At 45.1% G+C, this 21883-nt stretch overlaps 1 protein-coding gene across 12 annotated transcripts in view; it reads right to left on the bottom strand.

The window, feature by feature from the left end:
• The window catches only part of PTPRT (protein tyrosine phosphatase receptor type T), a 1155381-nt gene that overhangs the window by 702346 nt on the left and 431152 nt on the right, over positions 1-21883 (bottom strand). For all 12 annotated transcript variants that reach the window (XM_044927640.2, XM_044927642.2, XM_044927641.2 and 9 more), the window contains exons 4-5: positions 17369-17450; positions 7278-7393 (exon numbers count right to left, since the gene is read on the bottom strand). In XM_044927640.2, coding sequence (XP_044783575.2) covers positions 7278-7393; positions 17369-17450 — 198 coding nt within the window. The remainder of the gene's footprint in view (positions 1-7277; positions 7394-17368; positions 17451-21883) is intronic.

Genomic DNA, 21883 nt, shown 5'->3' with positions numbered 1-21883 from the left:
GTGTGTAAACCCCACCCGGATCCACCCCACATCATCTTCCCACCAGGACTTGGGGGTGTGGGTGGGGGACAAGGGAAACTGTTGCAGACATGAAACTCATGCAGCCTACTGGGGGATGAGTAACAGAGTCCATGGTCTCTGACCCAAGAGTCTCGTGTCTTCTGCCAGCATCCACGCAATGGGCAGGCTAACTCATGAGCTTGCAATGACCTTTCATAGTTGTGGACAGATGATGGGACCAAGAGGGCAGGAAATTTTCAAGGAGGAAGCAGTCAGCATCATTAAATGCTGAAAGAAAAGCCAAGTATAGGGAATAATAAAAATAATGATGGAGGAGGAGCGGGGGAGGAGGTAGCCCTTCAGGGAGCGGGAAAAACAGGTTTACTGGAAGAATCTGCTACAGAGGACTGACACGCCTGCTTATCTCGTCAGCTCCGGGGTGCTGCTGCCGCGCAGATGGCTTCACAGGGCAGGAGCCCCTTCTGCCAGATTAGGGTCTGCTCCCCGTAACAATGCCCGTGATTTGTCCAAACATGTATGCGCCCCTCCTGTGATCTGTGCAGAAGCTCTGGACACATGGCCTCATTTCTGAGACTCTTCAGATATTATTTGCCAAATGAATTCCAATGGAGTGAATCCTTTGCAGGGAGGCCTGCAAGTCCCCCTTGCTGTGGGGCTGACAGGGCCTGCCCGGAGCCCCTGAGAAGTGTGTGGATCTCACAGGCCACAGTCTTCTACAAAGACCAGGCAACACACAAAAATACTTCTAAACCTCTACCACCTTAATGAACAGTTATCTAGCGTGGTGGTGATGGGCGGAGGAGGCTAGGGTAACTGAACCCATATCCCCAATAGGGACCACTGCTGCCGCTTCTGCTGGTGTGTGTACGTGTGCGCATGGTCTCAGTTGCTCAGTCGTGTCCGACTCTTTGCAACCCCATGGACTACAGCCCACCAGGCTCCTCCGTCTATGGGACTGCCCAGGCAAAAATACTGGAGTGGGTTGCCATTCCCTTCTCCAGGGAAATCTTTCTGACCCAGGGATCGAAACTGTATCTCCTATACCTCCTGCATCTGCTGGCCTAACTACCTCTAATTCTGTTATGTCCTGTGAAGGCTCCTACCATCCTTAGAATATTCTGTACCTAGTAAAAGGTGGTCATCTTTCCCTCTTTTAACAGCATTTTTTTTTTCTGTTAAAATCAGTTACCTATATTTATTTTAGAATATTTGGATGAGACAAAAAAGATTAAAGATGAAAGTAGGGACTTCCCTGGTGATCCAGCAACGAAGACCCCAAGCTCCCAATGCCAGGGGCCCAGGTTCGATCCCTGGTCAGAGAACTAGATCTCACATGCTGAAACTAAGAGTTCCCACGTGTCACAGCAAAGACTGAGGATCCTGTGTGCTGCGACTGAGCCCAGGTGCAGCCAAACAAAGTTATTACAAAAAAATCCATCATCCATCATCACAATCAATCATTAAGTATTCTGATATGTGTTTTATAGTGTTATATGTGTGCATTTATACAGGTATGTATATAACTATGTAAATATGTGCGTACATGTGGTTGCTTTTTGATACAGAATTAATCTGTTGGGCATACTGTTTTATAGCTTGCTGTTTTCACTTAAATGTACATTGTGAGAATGGCATTAACTATGCTTCCATAGCCTGGCCCATTTGCTTGACCAGCCCTTTTTGTTGGGACATTTAGGTTGTTTTCGATTTTTCATCCTGTTGAACACACTTGCAGATAAATTTTTTCTCTGTCTTTGGTTATTTTTTAAGGTAAATTCCCCAAAGTGGAATTACTTGCTGGAAGAATATATACATTTAAAGGTGTTAGATAGCTCCTGCCAAATTACTTTCCAAAAAAAGATGTACCAGGTACATTTTCACGGTGCTACACTGATGATATTGTCACTATGGTTCCACCTAGTTGCACTCTGAATATTGTCCTTTTTTTTCCCCTTTTTTCAAAAGAGTGCCCCAAACTGTAGGCTGCTTCACTTATGAGACCTTCCACTCAGGACGCACACTGTTTATTTGCTTGAAAAAGAAAATGCTTAAAAATGCACAAGTTTGAATTCCTCAGGCCAACACATCACATAAGGAATCAGTGAATTATGAATGAGGCTCTTGCCCCAGAGACAGTGGCACTTCATGCTTCACCTGAGGAAGAAATCATCCCAGAACAAGATGAGCTTGTTTATAACTTTCAGTTCAGTCACTCAGTCATGTCCGACTCTTTTCGACCCCATGGAATGCAGCACACCAGGCTTCCCTGCCCATCACCAACTCCTGGAGCCTTCTCAAACTCCTGTACATTGAGTCGGTGATACTATCCAACCGTCTCATCCTCTGTCGCCCCCTTCTCCTCCCGCCTTCAATCTTTCCCAGCATCAGGGTCTTTTCTAATGAGTTGGCTCGTCACATCAGGTGGCCAAAGTATTGGAGCTTCGGTATCAGTCCTTACAATGAATATTCAAGACTGATTTCTTTTAGGATTGACTGGTTTGATCTCTTTGCTGTCCAAGGGACTCTCAAGAGTCTTCTCCAACACCAGAGTTCAAAGTCATCAGCTCTCAGCTTTTTTGATGGTCCAACTCTCACATCCATACACAACTACTGGAAGAACTGTAGCTTTGACTAGACGGACCTTTGTCAGCAAAGTAACATCTCTGCTTTTTAATATGCTGTCTACGTTGGTCACAGCTTTTCTTCCAAGGAGCAAGCATCTTTTAATTTCATGGCTTTAATTAGCTTTTATCTGCTTTTTCCCAGATTTGATTTATTTGTGCCTGTGCTGGGTCTTCATGCTGCACTTGGACTACTCTCTAGTTGCAGCGAATGGGCTTCTCACTGTGGAGGCTTCTCTTGTTGCAGAGCACAGGCTCTAGGCATGTGGGCTCAGTAGCTGTGGTACACAGACTTAGTTGCTCTGCGGCACGTGGAATCTTCTTGGACCAAGGATCAAATCTGTGTCCCCTGCATTGGCAGGTGGATTCTTAACCACTAGACCACCAGGGAAGTCCATGTATACACATTTCTGGATAATCCTGTCTGTCTATTTTTATGCAGAAAGTGAATGAAGTCGCTCAGTCGTGTCCGACTCTTTGCAACCCCATGGACTATAGCCTACCAGGCTCCTCCCTCCATGGGATTCTCCAGGCAAGAGTACTGGAGTGGGTTGCCATTGCCTTCTCCAGGGGATCTTCCAGACCCAGGGATCGAACCCAGGTATCCCACATTCCAGGCAGACGCTTTAACCTCTGCGCCACCAGGAAAGCCCATTTTCATGCAGAAGTTTCACTATAATACCATGAAAACTGGCACCAGCCGACAGGGTCTTCTAAGGAGTATACTGGCTTCCCTGGTGGCTCAGCAGTCAAGAATCTGCCCGCCAATGCACGAGACATCCTGGGTTGGGAAGATCCCCTGGAGAAAGAAATGGCTACCCACTCCAGTATTCTTGTCTGGAGAATACCATGTACAGAGGAGCCTGGCAGGCTACAGTCCATGGGGTCGCAGAGTCAGACGTGACTTAGTGACTAAACAACAGCAAGGATTAAGTTTCCAGATGGGTCAAAATAGGGGTGTGGGTAGTCTTCCTTTTTAATTTACTAAATTATAATCTGAAAGCCCTTAGGGACAAGCAGGCTATAGATCCCTGTTCTATAGAAAAGGCAAGCATTCTCTACAACAGGCCACAGGGATCTACCCCCTAATTCTGATTCCACCAAGTGCTCCCTAACCAGTGCCAGGAAGAAGGGCCACTAACATACTCTTTTGAGAATAAAGTCACTACCTTGTCTCCCAACTTAAAACTGGCAGCTAAAAAAAGTCCATGTTCAGTGACTTAGTGATTGGTCAGCTTATCTTGGCAGCTACAGCAAGAAATAATATTGTTGAAAAACACACCAGCTGCAGGTGTCCTGTGGACTCTCGGCCACAAAGTGGCTATTTCACTCACTTTGGAGATTCTCAGGCTGAACCGCCCCAGCCCTGTGAATGGAACAGAACTTTGGCAAGTCTGCAGGCTGGTCCTCTAGATGCTGGAATAAATCCAAAGCAGTATTTCATGAGAAATCTGCCACTGCCTTAGCCCGCCCATCTCAGATCAGGGCTGCGACTGTCCCCTGGGTGGCAGGTGTCATGACAGGCATTTCATACATTATAGAAAGACGTTAACCTACTTCCAACTGTACCACTGTTGCATGTAAGCCGGGACTTAACTGGCCAAGTGGGCGTTTTGCCAGACAGCATAGCGTAAGCCGTCTACCTCCCAGTATTTCCTGAAATATAGATGAGAGAGACAATATTTCTGGTGGCTTCCTAGTTATGGAAGCTATTCAGTCTCCAGAAACATCTGAAGTAGCCCAGAATGCAGATGGATTGGGGGCCTCTCCCATATCACGCTGCCAACCCCATCTCCCCCCTCAATGACCACTCCTAAGATTGCCTTTTTAAGAAATTTTATGCATTATTTATTTAAGTTTTGGCTGCCCTGGGTCTTCATGGCTGTGCGTGGGCTTTCTCTCGTTGCGGCGAGTGGGGAGGTACTCCCTAGTTGTGGTGCACGGGCTTCTCATCACGTTGGCTTCTCTTGTTCCTGAGCCCAGGCTCTAGGCACATGGGCTTTGGCAGTTGCACCACGTGGGCTCTAGAGCACAGGGGCTCAGTAGTTGTGGTGCATGGGCTTAGTTGCTCCACAGCATGTGGAATCTTCCTGGACCAGGGATCGAACTCGTGTCCCCTGCATTGGCAGGCAGGTTCTTAACCACTGGGCCACCAGAGAAGTCCCCCCAAAACTGCTTTTAACCCAGAGCATCATTATGGAAAACAAGCCTATGAATCACTTGTGCGCCCTTCATAAGACTGCGGTGGAAAATGTTGTTCCCTACATCACACGCTGCTTTCTTTATGAGGACTCCTGGGAACAATTCCTGTCTGGCTTCCGTGTGAACAACAGCTAGAATTTCTGGAGCAACTGGTTTGTGTTTATCTCAGGGACAATGTGAACAGTGTAGCTGCCAAGCTTTCCTTCTTCGGTCGGTGGCCGTGGTCCTGTGGGCTCTGCCTGTGACTCACCAGAAGCAGCAGACGTACAGAAATGCAGAGCTTTTTTGCATCTGATCAGCTCCCAAGTGTTATTTTCCTCCTGTCTTGTGTTGCCTCACTTTTAATTTATGCTATCTTGTTATGCTTTATGTTCCACTGTAAGCCACCTGAAAAGCGTTCTGTGAAATAAGGTTTGGTTAGCAATGAAAAGTAGATAAAAAAGATGTAGAAGAGCTCTAAACCTTGTGTTTCTGTCTATTTTCTTCAAAACTTTGATTACATTCTGTTGAACATCCTTCCACTGTTAGACTCAAGGTTTGGACACACAACACTCAGAACTGTAGCAATAACATTCATAAAATAATTGAAACATGTAAAATATCATGTATGAAATGAGTTGCCAGTCCAGGTTCGATGCACAATACTGGATGCTTGGGGCTGGTGCACTGGGACGACCCAGAGGGATGGAATGGGGAGGGAGGAGGGAGGAGGGTTCAGGATGGGGAACACATGTATACCTGTGGCAGATTCATTTTGATATTTGGCAAAACTAATACAGTTATGTAAAGTTTAAAAATAAAATAAAATTAAAAAAAAAAAATTGGAAAGCCCAAATACAGATGCTGAATGTACCATGACTGTCTCTTCTTATTCTCATGACCCAACTGAGGCAACGCCATTGAAATGACAGAGCTTCCTGGGAGCCTAATGCATTTAATACTAACCATAATGAATAAATAGCATTACTTAATCCTTGAGTGACACATGTTCGTTTCCTGTGCTATCCTGTGGTCTGCATGCAGCCCCGGGAAGCAGGAGGAACAGGCATTATTATTTACTGCTATTTTTATTCTACTTTTCTGCTAAGAAGCAAGAAAGAAATCCCCAGATGTGCTTTCTCTGCCCAGGGATCTTCCAACTGCAGGAAATGGGCTCAAAAGCAAGAAGAGAAATGACACTATGAACTCCCATCAAAATGTGCTGGGAGTGAGTTAAGGACCAACATCCAAAATGTCAGTCAGAAGGGATGATAGAAATCTTTAAGTATATGAAGTCTGAGGTCATGGGAGTCAGCTTCTTTGGAGCCATATTCCTCATTCCTTGAATGGGAGGTGATGACTTCAAAGAGCTGCACTCTCCCATAAGACTCTCTGCAAGGTCAGAAATGTTCTCTGTATGTGTCCAACATGGTAGCCATGAGAACAGGCGGCTCTCATGCACTTGAAATGTGACCTGTGTAGCTGAGCATCTGAGTTCTGAATTGGAGGTATTTTAATTGATTTAAATTTAAATAGCCATAGTAGGTTAAACAGGTTGCAGGGTACATGATCAATATAGCAAAGTCAATGGTATTTCTATATATACTAGTAATGAAAAATCAGAAACTGGGTTTTCTAGAAGTCTTCTACAGTAAGTAGCAACAAAAATGGGACATACTTCGGAATAAGTCTGACTAAAGATATACAAGACCTGGATACTGAAAATTACAAAACCTTGCTTGGTGGAATTACTAGAGATCTTAATAAGTAAAGAAATATACCATGTTCATGGTGACAAGTTTCATTATTGTTAAGATGTCAGTTTTCCCCAAAGTGATCTACAGATTCAATGCAATAAACCCCCATCAAAACCCTAACAGGCTTTTTTTTGTAGAAACTGACAAAAAAGTCATATGGAAATGCAAATGTACTTAGCATCTAAAATATTCAGTTTGCCTCAACCCTGGAAATCTGGGCTTAAGGGACAAAGTTTGTTAGAAGTTTGTTTGTTTTTTTAATGTCTTTATTGAATTTATTAAAATACTGCTTTTATGTTTTTGGGTTTTTGGCCATAAGGCATGTGAGATCTCAGCTTCCTGACCAGGGATCGAACCCGCACCTCCTGCATTGGAAGGTGTAAGTCTTAACCGCTGGACCACCAGGGGAGTCCCCTTGGGAGAAGTTTGGAAAGGTCATAATTGTAAATTCTTGTTCTGGCACTTTTATGCTTGTAGCCCCAGTTTCTCCGTCTGTAAAATGGGAATACTGATGCCTACATAACAGAATTAGCAAAAAAATTTAACGAGATCATGGATGCAGAGTATCATCCAAGGAGCAGAGGCATATGAAAAACACCCTTTCCCTTCCCCACCAAGCCCTTCCTCACAGTACACATTTTCTTCCCTTCCTAAAGGGTTGCACAGGTGTGAGCAGGTGCCCGCCCCCCATCCTTACCTGGAGCCAAAGTTTGTCGTGCTGAGACCACTTTCCGCCAGCAATGCATTGAAAAGTGGCGTTCTGCCCCACGTTCACTTCAACATTTTGGAGCCGCAGAAAATGAGGTGCTTTTCCTAAGAGAGAAGCCAAAAAGCAGATGAAGACAGAGTTCGACAGCCTGACTGCTTTCCTGTCAGTGGATGGCAGCTCAGGATGGACACTGGGTGGGCACTTTTGTGCTTGGGAGATGGCCTGGCTCAGTGAAGAGCTACTGTGGATTGATCACTTACAATGGGCCAGGTACTGTTCTAAGACATTTACATGCATCACCTTACTCAAACTCACAGAAAATCCACAAGGTGGGCAGTAACTTCATTTTAGGAATAAGAAAATTAATGCTCTAAAGGGTTATGGGATCCGGCATGGTCAGACAGCCAGAAACTAGGGGAGGCAAGACAGGAGTCCAGGTCTCTGAGAGCCTCAAAATCCGTATTATTAGCTTCTGGGCAAAACTGTCGTGTTTGGAAGAGGAAGTTGGAGGAGTGGAGGGCTCACCCGAGAAGACACCTCCCTGTCGCCTAGGTAAGCAGAAAGAAAAAAAGTGAAGTGAACACCTTTGCACCTGAGACCCCACAACACCTGGCCTTGGTGATGATGCTGATACTGAGGACAATGGTGGGGGGAGGGGAGCAAAGAGAAGAGGATGGAAGGAAGGAGGAGGAGAACACAGTGGCCTTCACTCACTCGCGGCTTAGTACGTGCTTGGTGTCACGTGCCGTGTCTACATACAGTAACTCATTTAACCCAATGCAGTTGGTAATGGTATTATCTCTGCTTTACAGTGAATGAACCAAGGCATAGAGAATTCAAGACCTGTTCAGAGTGTGCACTCTTTATGGTAACTCAGGATGGGACAGAGGTAGGGCATTTATTCCAAGGACTTGAGAAAGGACTTTCAAATGAATCTCATGATGTCCCTGGGCAATCGATTCTAGAAATAAACATGTGTTTTATGTTGGATAACTCAGGTTCATCTCTTTTCTTGTTTGTGGAGAGAGGTCCACACCTATGCAAGCTGTCCAAAGACAGGTGGATTGACAATCTAGGTCTAGAAGAATGAGTTTCTTCATCAAGGCACAAAAGTGCCAAGGATCCCTATCATATCAACTAAATCAATGATGAACCAATCAATGAACAGCTCTGGAATGTGATCAAATGGAGACTTCTTAAGAGGATCAAGGAGGTTCAATGAAGGCCCCTGGCTATCTTTCCAGAGGGATTCAAATACCCAGACAGACAAGCAATAATAATACAGCATTTACTGAAAGCTCCTACAATGCTAGGCATGGTGGTGTTTTACATGTTTTACTGAAGTTAACGTCATAACATTCCTAAAGTAGACTACTATTACTTCTCTTTCAGAGACGCAGAAACCAAGGCTCGCCAAGTTTAATTTGTCCAATGCTACATGGCATTAATGACAGGAACAGAATTCAGTCCAGGTCTGTTTTAGCCCCAGATTTCACCATTTAACCAGCACATTCTCTTGGCCTCGTGGGCAACAAGAGATCAGTAACATCACCTGGAGTCTAGGGTTCAAAGAAAGAGCTCCCAGGCAAAGCTGTGCTGATTCTCCAGGTTCTTCTCGTTGCTCTGGAATATTTTATCATGAGAGATCCCTCTCCGTGGCATTTGTCCCCGTGGTCTTCACACTTTGAACTATCTGCTCCATAAACTATGTCACTACCCGCAATGCTCAACACACGCCAAAGACCTTGGCGTGATCAGGCAGACCTCCTGTGTGAAAACATACACCTGCTGCTCAGGCTTTTAAACGAAGTGACAACAGCTCAGAGTCCCCCTCATGCCACCCCCCAGGGCCCCACGACTAGATGGCGTCAAGAGTCCAAGGCCCAGGGAAGCCCTCCCACGAGTTTCTCAGAGCTGAGGATCCGTGCATCTAGTCAGCCTGACAAATGTCACGCTGCTTTGATTGTCTGAAATGGCTTCCTTTTCACTCTCCTGTATAATTTTGTAATGTTATTTTTAGAACTACCAGTTTAAGTCAATTCTTAAGTGGGAATAGTGTGAACCTTGTAAGCCCCATTTATGTCACTGGTTTGAAGGCGGGAGGAACATCTACTCCATGGCAGGGAGGAGCCGTGGAGTCTTAGCACCAGTGTTACGAGGCTTTGTGTTAGGTTTTTCAAAGGGAGGTCTCCCCCTACCCTTGGGGACCCAGGGCAAATGGTTAAACCTCTGGGACTTGTGCGATCTTCTTTGGATCGATGTCTCCTGCTCACTTTTGCCGCCTCCCTTCTTCAAAGCGGCAGACCTCATGCCTGGGTTCTTTCATCTGCAATCCATCTTCCTCCCTCCCTTCCAGGTTCAGTGAGAGAGAATTTAGAGACTTCATGGCCCCTGGTGTTAATAATTCTGGTAAAGCACCAAGGGTTTACATATAGCAGAGATAATGAACCCACGCACCTGCAGGAGTCTCACAGTTACATAAAGAGAGAAAGTGGTTCAGTGTAAAACAAACGAAAACAAAACTGCCACCTCCTTGCCCCCGTCTTCACTTCCCCACTTTCATAGAGACTTGGGGGGAAAATAAAGAGTTCTCTGTATCAGAAAAGCAGCAGCACAAGCATGCTAATAACTGGAATCCGACACCAGCCTCAGCACTGAGGACACGATAAGGAGTGATGAGGACCCTGTGACCTGTGGGAAGGGGGCAGGTAGCAGTTCCCTAAATCCAGCACATGATGGCCATACATCTATGCTTGAGATAGCCAATCATCTGACTTCTAATGGCAAATAAGAAATTCAGGCTTTAGATGAAAGCACTCATTCTAAAATCTTTTTTGAAAAAAAATAGTTGCTAGTATCATTTATGTAATTAATTTATTTTGGCCACACCCCGAGGCATGTGGGATCTCAGTGTCCCAACCAAGGATTTCATCTAAGCCTTCTTCATTGGAAGCATGGAGTCCCAACCACTGGACCACCAGAAAAGTCCCTAAAATTGTGACTGAATTTATTAAAACATCATGCAGGCTCAACAAAACATGACTATAGGCACACTCTTCTAGTTGGTGGTCTCTGAGACACAGCTTCACAGGGAACAATTTCCACTGACCAGTCTTGCCCGGGCTGAACCCCTAGGTCCAGAGATGCCCCCACCCCTGCAGGTGTCTCACTGAAGCATCACTTGCACGCCAGCCCTGGATCGTGGTTCTCAACACGGGAACCTTCCCAGACCACATGCCTCCTGCTTAGCACCCTCTCCACACGCCATCACTCTTTGAGTCCTGGCTTCAACTCCAGCTCATGACAAATCTCTCTCTCTCTCTCTCTCTCTCTCTCTCTCTCTGGCAGATGTTTCTTATGCTGGAGACCAGCGTGGTCCAGTTCTCGAAGTTCCTGGCCTCCACATCCTCCTCCCAGCCCAGCCCCCAGCTCCAGTCATCCCCTGAGCCCTGTCCTCTGCCAGCAGTGACTTTCCTCCAGCATCTACAGCTCCAAGAAAGATATGAGGCCACCCGCTTTAACTCAACCTTCCAACACACACAGGCAACCTCGGGGCCCAGACCAGCCATCAGCGTGGGGTTTTTAAGCATCCCACACTCACTCCCCACTGAGACCCAGCTCCCCCAAAATGGGGCCCTGTGGAATGGGATTAACAGAAAACTGGCTGTGCATTTGGGGCAAAATGCCTTGATGTTGGTGACATTTAAGCTCCTACAGATGTCAGTGCAGCATCTGAAGACATATTATTGTGCCCTTTATCTCGCTCTTTAAACCTGACAGTGCTCAGTAGGAAGCCACACAATTGAGAAGAAAGCGCACTACATACATTAAAAACGTGTTGCAGACTGTGGGCTCAGTGACATGGCCCCGCAAGGTTATGATGGGGGAGAAAAAGTTGAAAATACTCTAAAAGTCAACCTAGGAGCTAGAAACTTAGAAACCAAGTGGAAAATTGTGCTGACATTTATCGTCCACGGTTATAACCGCAGTGGCCCTGCTAATGGTGACACAGAGAACCGGCAGCAGAGGCTAACTATGGCCAAAATACTTGCAGAATAACTCAAAAACGTTAAATGGGCTACAAAATATAGAGGAGAGGTCTCAGTTTGTAAGAGAAAATGATTTCCGTTCAGTATCACACCTGACTTCCAGTCACTGTTTTGGAAGCTGCGAGGCAAGTGTTTAGAGTCAGTACTTCAGCTCAAATCGATGGAGAGTACAATTGCAAATCATTCATTAAGCCTCCTGGAATTTTTGGAATATTCAGTGGAATTGCTTATTGATAAAACTCTGACCGTACGTTAATTTTTTTTAAATGTTTTAGAGAACTGGAGTGGAGAATTATGAAGCCTGAGGATCTAAAGAGGATGTATTTTTTTTTTAATATAGCTAAATTTTTAACAACGGTGAGTGAAGTCACGAATGCATTAAGGCTGAGATTGTGGGAAAAGCACTGTCAGTTCAAAGGTCAGTTCAGAAGCTCCGAGGAGGTTGCACAACTCTTGGGCTCGTTCGTGAGCAGACTCCAGGACCCATGCGCAGTAGGTGCCTTGAAAGGCAGCACTTCCTCCCCAGAATCAAACACCCAGCCGATTATATAAATCTACGAGTGCACCGTTTTTGATGCCTCTGGATCCTGCTCTGATTGCATAGGATGAGTGGATTCTACCTCCTAAATTCATCTCTCATCTGTCCACCACCTCTCTCCCCCTCTAAATTTCTTTATGGCACTGCTTACCATCTGTTATGAGCTGAATCGTGCCCCCCCCCAAATTCCCATCTTTTTAGCCGTAATGCTCAATAGCTCAGACTGTGACTGTATTTGGTAACAGAGACTTAAAAGGGTGACTATCCTCAAATGAGGCTCTTAGGGTGAGCTCTAGCCCAGTCTGACTGCTGTCCTTACAAAAGAAAATTTGGACACACAAAGACACACCAGGGGCACATGTACACAGAGGAAAGACCATGGGAGGACACACGCCACCTTACCTTGGACTTGGGGGCCTCCAGAACCATAAGAAAATGAAATGCTTATGAAGCCACCCAGTTTCTATGTTTTGTGATGGCAGCCTTGGTGGACTAACATACCATCTGTTATAGATCAGATAATTACCTGATTATTTGGTTTTCTTTTTAGTCTCCTTCACATCAGTGGAAGTTGCCCATGAAGGCAAAGAATGAATCTGTCCTGCTCATTCCCACGAACCCAGACTAGCACCTGGCATGGAGAACAAGCTCACTAAACATGCTGGATGGTGAATGGATGTCTTGCCACCACCCTGGTCCAGGACACACCATCTCTTGCATGACTCCAGAACTGTCCTCCTGACTGGCCTCCTGATTTCTTTATTCTTTTCTTTTCCTCCTTCAACCCATCCTTCACAGAATGGCCGAAGTGATCTCTTAACAATTAAATGAGATTCTATCCATCCCCAACATAAACCCCTCTGGTAGTACTTCCCTGCACTTAGGTTCAAATGTAACCACTCAACAAACATGCTCAGGGCCCTGTTTCTGTTTCACCAAGAAACACCTTCCTCCATGCTCCCCCTCCACGATCCCCATGCCCAGGATACTCTGGCACTATCAAAGTGACTCTCCTGCAGGGTCTCACCACTTCCCGTTTCCTCTGCCCAGATGCCCCCTCCCTGAACCTTCATACAGTGAGCTCCTTCTATGATTTGGATCTCAGCTCAGACCACATCTTCAAAGACATCTCCCCAAACACTCTACCTAAGGAGCCCCTCCACATCCCAGTCCCTCACATTTGTTAGATTCCTAATACTTATCACGATCTAAAATTACATTAGTGATTTATTTAATATTAGTTACCTATTTAGTATTTTTTCTCCCTCTGGTGTGTGAACTCAAGTGGGCCTTAGGAAGCATCCCTGCGAACAAAGCTAGTGAAGGTGATAGAATTTCAGTTGAGCTGTTTCACATCCTAAAAGATGATGCTGTGAAAGTGCTGCACTCAGTATGCCAGCAAATTTGGAAAACTCTTCAGTGGCCACAGGACTGGAAAAGGTCAGTTTTCATTCCAATCCCGAAGGCAATGCCAAAGAATGCTCAAACTACCACACAATTGCACTCATCTCACACACTAGCAAAATAATGCTCAAAATTCTCCAAGCCAGGCTTCAACAGTATGTGAATCAAGAACTTCCAGATGTTCAAGCTGGATTTAGGAAAGGCAGAGGAACCAGAGATCAAATTGCCAACATCTGCTGGATCTTAGAAAAAGCAAGAGAATTCCAGAAAAACATCTGTTTCTTCTTCATCGACTAAGCTAATGCCTTTGACTGTGTGGATCACAACAAACTGTGGAAAATTCTTAAAGAGACGGGAAGGTCAGACCACCTGACCTGCCTCCTGAGAAATCTGTATGCAGGTCAAGAAGCAACAGTTAGAACCAGACATGTAACAACAAACTGGTTCCAAATTGGAAAAGGAGTACGTCAAGGCTATATGTTGTCACCCTGTTTATTTAACTTATATGCAGAATACACAATGTGAAATGCAGGGCTGGATGAAGCACAAGCTGGAATCAATATTGCCGGGAGAAATATCAATAACCTCAGATATGCAGATGACACCACCCTTACGGCAGAAAGTGAAGAAGAACTACAGAGCCTCTTGATGAAAGTGAAGAAAGTGAAAAAGTTGGCTTAAAGCTCAACATTCAGAAAACTAAGATCATGGCATCTGGTCCCACCACTTCATGGCAAATAGATGGGGAAACAATGGAAACAGTGACGGACTTTATTTTCTTGGGCTCCAAAATCACTGCAGATGGTAACTGCAGCCATGAAATTAAAAGACGCTTACTCCTTGGAAGAAAAGTTATGACCAACCTAGATAGCATATTAAAAAGCAGAGACATTACTTTGCCAACAAAGGTCCATCTAGTTAAAGCTATGGTTTTTCCAGTAGTCATGTTTGGATGTGAGAGTTAAACCATAAATAAGGCCGAGTGCCAAAGAATTGATGCTTTTTTTTTTTTTTTTTAATTTTATTTTATTTTTAAACTTTACATAACTGTATTAGATTTGCCAAATATCAAAATGAATCCGCCACAGGTATATGCTTTTGAACTGTGGTGTTGGAGAAGACTCTTGAGAGTCTCTTGGCCTGCAAGGAGATCCAACCAGTCCATCCTAAAGGAAATCAGTCCTTAATATTCATTGGAAGGACTGATGCTGAAGCTGAAACTCCAATACTTTGGCCACCTGATGAGAAGAACTGACTCATTAGAAAAGACCCTGATGCTGGGAAAGACTGAAGGCAGGAGGAAAAGGGGACAATGGAGGATGAGATGGTTGTATAGCATCACCAACTTGATGGACATGAGTCTGAGCAAACTCCAGGAGCTGGCAATGGACAAGGAAGCCTGGCATGCTGTAGTCCATGGGGTGGTAAAGAGTAAGACACAACTGAGCAACTGAACTGTCTGAACTCCCTCTGACCATCTGCTAAGTATACACCATGGGGACAAAGACCTATCTATCTTGGTCCCTTGAGTCCCTGTGTCCAGCAGGAGTTCCTGACACATAACTAATGCTCAATAATTGACTATTGAAAGAAAGAATGAATAAAAACCCAAACCGGATATGAACGGAGCATGCAGAATGGGCTTTGGCTAGGCCCTGGTCAACTCAACATGACTCATGATAGATCTCAGAGGACTATGTGCACCACCAATATTTGTATGTAGAGTTAAATGGCATTTTCCAATTCCAGCCCCTATCACAGAGTCCTCATATTTTGATTTCTGGGAAGTTTAAGCTTAAGCCTCCTAAGCATCTAGGCTGAACTCAGATAGAGCACATTATGCAAGAACACAGCCAGGGGTGCGTCTTCCTGAGTTGTGTTGCATGGCCCATTTGCTGGGTAACTGGCTCTCGGCAATTCCATAACCAAGTCATCTACTCTCTCCTCAGCAGGGGGAGTATGAAGCTGTCAGAAAAATCCTAAACTCAGAGGCAGCCCCGATGGGAGGAGGATTCCAAGAGGAGCCATGAGACTCTGAGGGTAGACCCTCCAGAGAGCTCTCACCCATGGAGATTTCTCCGAGAGAAGGAAACATGTGGCTGCAACAGCAAACCATGGACAGTGTGAAGAGTTCAGGCAGAGCCAAGACTGAGACGAGACAGGGTCAGGTTGGCTGTCATGGGGAAGGCAAAGGTTCCATAGAGGACAGAGTTCTGGGATGCCAGGAGAGAGAACCAAGCCGGATCCTTCGGGGGAGAGCCCAAGGTCACCTACTAGAAAGACCTAGTGCAAGCGTCCTGCACAGGCCAAGCAGTAGGCAGCAGCTGGATGCAGCTCCAAGGATGGGATGCGTGCAGGGCTTGGGGAAAGCACAAGGCCTGTCTCAGAGAGACTCGCTCAAAACTAGGGGCTGTGCAGGTCACTCCTGCACAGTATGTGAGAGTAAGTGGACCACACGTAGAGCAGATGTCTCCTGAAGTGGTCTGAGGTCAACAATTATTCTCCAATGGGCAGCAGATGCGGATATCCAAGATCAAGGGAGGCGGAGATTTCATCCTTATAAGAGGGACTCCTAAGTATATCCACAACACAAAGGTAGATACCTTAGGCCAAAGTAATGGAGAAACATCTGCTAGGATGTCAGCATCCCTGAGATTCTGGCTGACTTCTAGGAAGGAGGTGTCTCTTGCATAGACCCCAAACACAGTTACCCAAAATGCTGTCTTGCCAAAGCCCCTGGAACTCAGCTCAAATTCCTCTAGAGATGGTGCTCTAGGACAACAGGTCAAACAATGTCCCTGGAGTGCCAGGAAGGAAGTGATGCCTGAGCCTGTGACAAATTCACTTCAGTAGAAGCGGAAAGAATCAGTCCAATGAAAGCAACATGGGGACTTCCCAGTGTGGGGGGATGGGAGCGTGGGGGGGGGCTCCAAGTGGCTAAGACTCCACACTCTTAATGCAGGGGGCCCGGACTGAAGCCCTGGTCAGAGACCTAGATCCCACATACCACAATGAAGAGTTCGCATGCCACACTAAGACTCAGCACAGCCAAATAAATATTTAAAATAAAAAGCAACATGGATGGGGCAGAAATGAGAACAGCCTCAAAACGGGAGGAACAAAAGGCATCAAAAGACAGGACATCTGACATCTCTTGAGGGAAGAGCAAACTGCACCAGAGCCCATGGAATGACTTGTGGCTTTAAGCAAGAAGCAGAGAAAGGACCCTCCTAGGAGTTAGTTACCTGATACCTGCCAAGGAACTAATGGGAATCTCCAATCTGCAGATACTAGCTAATGGGGCTGGCAACCTAGCCAGCCCTCGTATAGGGCTGCCTTAATCCATATGCATACCCCTTTGATTATAATATCTCCATCAAATGTCACAAGATATGATGCCCTTTCAACTACCTGTACCCAGGACTGGTCCCCTCTGAGATGTATATAGTGAACCTGGGACCCACAGTTTCTTGCTCAAATACATTCAAATATCTTAGCCTAAATACAGTAGAGAGAGAGAACTTTCAGTGGAAATGGTCTGGGCATGGAGTAGAATGCCTTTGAGAACTCTCAACCCTGTACCATAAGTACTAACCACTGTGAGAAATCTCTCCCTACGCCTACACAGAGTTGATGAGGGTATTTAAAATTACTTTTAAAGAATTAATAGCTTAGTGGTACTTTTCCCTGTGAGTGAACAGTGTGCTAATTTGCTCAGTGTTTTTGGTGTCGGTTCTTTTTTTAAGACAATTGCACAAGATTCTATCCAGAACCCTCTAATTCTTCCACTTCAGTGGTCTGAATCCCACTAATAAACAATCAGGACTTTAGACTCCTTTAATAATGAAGAGAGATTCAAACAAAGATGTTTTGCCACTCTCTGCAAATTCCTGGAGGTGCTTGCCTGTTGAACAGGCCAGCGAAATTATGGATTTATTCAGGACTGATTGCATTGAGTATGTAAGCATTTTTTGAAGGATTAAAAAAGAGAGAGAGTGAGAGATGTTTGTGAGCTGAATGAATAGCGGGGATTGCAGCCTCCAAGCCACATGAAACAAGGCTGTGCTTAGAGCAGAGAAGAGACTTACTGCATGGATGGGCAAGGACCCGAACCTCGTCCACAGCGATGTAGCCAGGATGGCCCTTCAGAGAGACGGATTCAAATATCACCTGCAACACACAAGGCAGGAGTCAGTTTTGCAGAAGGGGCTGTAGGCATTCATCACAGCTGTCCAACCTCCAAACAACTTATGTTTCAGCCTCCCCCTAGAACTATCCAAAGAGGTCTTGTATTAGGCTAAGATATTACCTTGGCAATTGACATGGCTTTTCAAAACAAGATAAAAAGGTCACCTTCTGGTGACCAGCAAAAGAAGAACCAGCCACATGGAACATTTCTAATGGCTTTCAGAAATAACCCTCAGATAAAAGGAAAACAACCCAAACTTGGCCTTGAAACTTCAATATGCACCTTTTTCATTATTGTTTCAAGTGAAGCACAAAGAAGAATTACATCCTACTATCTCCACTTTCTTATGCAGGGTGAGGGAGAAGCCATTATAAGCCAAGAATGGTTTACCTTGATTTGATTCCACATCCTCAAGGAATATAGTCCATCTGAATGACCTTATAACATCCCTTAAAAATAAGCCCCACACACCACTGTTGCTATCCAGGAATCCACGGGCAACAAGTTCTTTGATCCTCCATTCTGACTCCCACCAGAACTGCTTACTTCAGTAACCAGCTTGTCACCCAATATCCACCTTCACAAAGGAGATGTGACCATCTGTGTGGACAGCATGACCAATGCCCTTGATGTCCCTAAGTCCAATGGCCTCATCTTCCAATCAGCTTCAGCCCACGCGCTCACATGCATCCTCCGCGTGCCCACACTCACCTCCACGTGCACACACTCGCCTCCACGTGCCCACACTCGCCCCCACATGCCCACACTCGCCCCCACTCATCTCTGTGTGCCCACACTCACCTCCACGTGCCCACACTCACTCCGACATGCCCACACTCGCCCCCACATGCCCACACTCATCTCTGCGTGCCCACACTCACCTCCACGTGCCCACACTCGCCCCGACATGCCCACACTCATCTCTGCGTGCCCACACTCACCTCCACGTGCCCACACTAACCTCCACATCCCCAAGCTCACCTTCCACATGCCCACACTCGCCCTCCACGTGCCCACACTCACCTCCACGTGCACACACTCCCCTCCACATGCCCAAAGTCATCCCCACAGGCCCACACTCACCCCCACATGCCCACACTCATCTCTGCGTGCCCACACTCACCTCCGCGTGCCCATACTCACCTCCACGTGCCCAAGCTCACCCTCCATGTGCCCACACTTGCCCTCCACATGCCCACACTTGCCCCCACGTGCCCACACTCACCTCCATGTGCCCAAGCTCACCCTCCACATGCCCACACTCGCCCTCCACGTGCCCAAGCTCGTCCTCCATGTGCTCACACTCGTCCTTCACCACACACACTGGAGTTTTCAGCTTCCTGCATTTTGGCACACCCACACTTCTCTCCCAACTCACTCCCCTTAAATCTGCTTCTTTGGCACATATGGTACCCTGGGTCTCAGCTTTTCTAGAGACTGTATGCTGCCTGGACATCTTTGTTTTAATCTCAACAAACACACAGTCCCCTCACCCTGTCAAACAATCACCCACATCCATCATACCTAAAGCCCCAATTCCTCATTTTGCTGTTGGCAAGTCTATTGCAAAACTGCTTTCTCCACCTCTGTATCCCCACACAAATGTCTCCCTTTCAACGTCACCTGCCCTACAGATAACCACATCACATCTTTATGAAACAAGAGGACCACAGAAGGGCCGACTTCTAACTTCCTACCCATCAGCCTAACCTTCATGGGTCAGATGACTACACGCCAACCACTGTCCTCTCTGCAAGGTGCGGCCCAGCGCCCTGACCTCTACCTCGGCTGTGTTTCCCAGCTTCTTGTTCTCCCTCTTCATCCCTTATCTCCAAACCCTCCCTTTTATTCCTGACTCTGACAAACACAGATGCTTGGATTTCTCTTCCTCTTTAAAAGCTACCCTTTGGCAGCAGTAGTATTTACAGTCCAGTTGTGTTTCAATCACATTGACATTTTTTCAACAGCCTTAATTATACTCCCTCTATACCTCCCAGCTTCTTAGTGCAAAACTTCAACCCTATCACCTGGACTTTGTCCTCGACACTACCCCCAACATTGATCTCAGGGAAGACACCAGCAATCTCTTAGTGGTGCTCTTACCACTTAAATTTCAATCTTTATCTTACTTTAAGAAGGAAAATAGTATGGGGCTTGGGTTCTGGGTTAGGATGCCTGAGTTTTAGTCCTGGTTGTATCACCTTGTGTGTGTGCACCGTGTGTGTGTGCACCGTGTGTGTGTGCACCTTGTATGTGTGCACCCTGTGTATGTGTGCACCTTGTGTGTGTGTGCACCGTGTGTGTGTGCAACTTGTGTGTGTGTGCACCGTGTGTGTGTGCAACTTGTGCGTGTACCACCTTGTGTGTGTGCACCTTGTGCATGTACCACCTTGTGTGTGTGTACCTTGTGCGTGTACCACCTTGTGTGTGTGTACCTTGTGCGTGTACCCCCTTGTGTGTACCACCTTGTGTGTGTGTGCACCTTGTGTGTGTACCACCTTGTGTGTGTACCATCTTGTGTGTGTGCATGTACCACCTTTTGTGTGTGCACCTTGTGTGTGTACCACCTTGTGTGTGTGTACCTTGTGCGTGTACCACCTTGTGTGTGTGTACCTTGTGTGTACCACCTTGTGTGTGTACCACCTTGTGTGTGTGCACCTTGTGCGTGTACCACCTTGTGCGTGTACCACCTTGTGTGTGTACACCTTGTGTGTGTGCACCTTGTGTGTGTGCACCTTGTGTGTGTGCACCTTGTGCGTGTACCACCTTGTGTGTGTGCACCTTGTGCATGTACCACTTTGTGCGTGTACATCTTGTGTGTGTGCACCTTGTGTGTGTGCACCTTGTGCGTGTACCACCTTGTGCATGTACACCTTGTGCGTGTGCACCTTGTGTGTGTACCACCTTGCGTATGTACCACCTTGTGTGTGTACACCCTGAGCAAGTTACCTTACTGCTCTGCACCTCAGTTTCCTCATCTATAAGTATAGCGTCTACCTTGTTAGATAATTATTCATGTTAAGGGAGTTAATATACTAATTTCTGTAGGAAAAAATAAAAAGAAAATATAACAAACACAGAAAATGCATTTAAAAGAAATAGCATGAAAATATTCAAATTGTGTAGTAAAAGTGATAAAAGTAAAAAAAATTCTATTGTGTTAATAAATATAAATAGGTTAAAACAAAGAAAAGCTCTCAGACTGTCTAAATGAACAAAGTCTAATCACATGTCATACGATAAATATAGAATGACTAATATAGAATGACTCAATAACCTTAAAAATAACAAAGACATAGGAAAATAGGAAAATACAAACAAACAGAAAATTATTGTTGTAAAAATAATGCTAAAGCATCAAAGTATAGTTTAAATGAGAAAGAAATATAAAAACCACAAAAGATCATATAATAGGCTAACATCTAACTTCAATAAATTCTTCAAAGAGGAAACTATACAGGCATGGTTCTATATATTTTCTAACCAAGTTCCCTAAAGCCATAAACTAATGACAAAAGCTTAAAAATCAATTTCTTAAAGTTGAACTATTGTATATTTCTTAAAAACATAATAACTATACTGTCAAAGTATGTTTTGTTAACAAAAGTCTGAATGAAATAAAATTAAAAGTCAAATGGCAAGTTGAGAACAATATCTGTAATATATATGCCAGCTAAAAGGTAAATATTCTATTCTTTGTAAAGAATCCTTGAGAATCATCAAAACAAATAAACTCTCTAAAAGAAAAATCAGCAAGTTCAGCAGGTTATTCACAAAAGATGAAGCAGGATTGGTAATGTTTTATGAATGTAATGTTTTTAATGACACGAGGGAGATTATGGCAGATGAATGTTTTCATCTTAACCCTTTCCTAGATTTTCCAAATTCTCTACAATAAAAATGAGCTTATTTTTATTTACAATAAAAATTAAGTGCTTTAAAGTGTATTACATTTTCATATCTCTCTGCATATTATACTACCCCTGTGTCGTGTACCATAACTAACTCCACTACAACAGCAGAGTGTAAATGCCTGCTCATGAATTATTTCATCCTGTAAGCTCTAAACCTATTGGGAGCAGGAACAGTATCTCATTCATTCATATTTACAGAGACTCTCCACTGTACCAAGGACTGAGGCACTCGCGGGGAGGGGCTAAAACGTGAACAAGAAGCTTAGGGTTATAGCTCTGATAAACTTCACATTTCATACATGGAAATGGAAATTATACAGATAAATAAGGAAATTAAATTCATTTTGTGGTTAAGTATAACTAAGTGGGAGAGGGTCTACTTTACTTAGAGTAATCAGGAAAGAACTCTAAAAAGGTGATAATTAAGAGGAGACCAGAAGGATGAAACTGGCAAGTTAAGAAAGAGGTGGTGGATGTGCAAAGGCTCTGAGGCAGGAAAG

The sequence above is a fragment of the Bubalus bubalis genome, chromosome 14 (assembly GCF_019923935.1).
Source record: "Bubalus bubalis isolate 160015118507 breed Murrah chromosome 14, NDDB_SH_1, whole genome shotgun sequence".
Lineage (NCBI taxonomy): Eukaryota > Metazoa > Chordata > Mammalia > Artiodactyla > Bovidae > Bubalus > Bubalus bubalis.
This window is presented reverse-complemented; position numbering and strand designations above follow the sequence as displayed.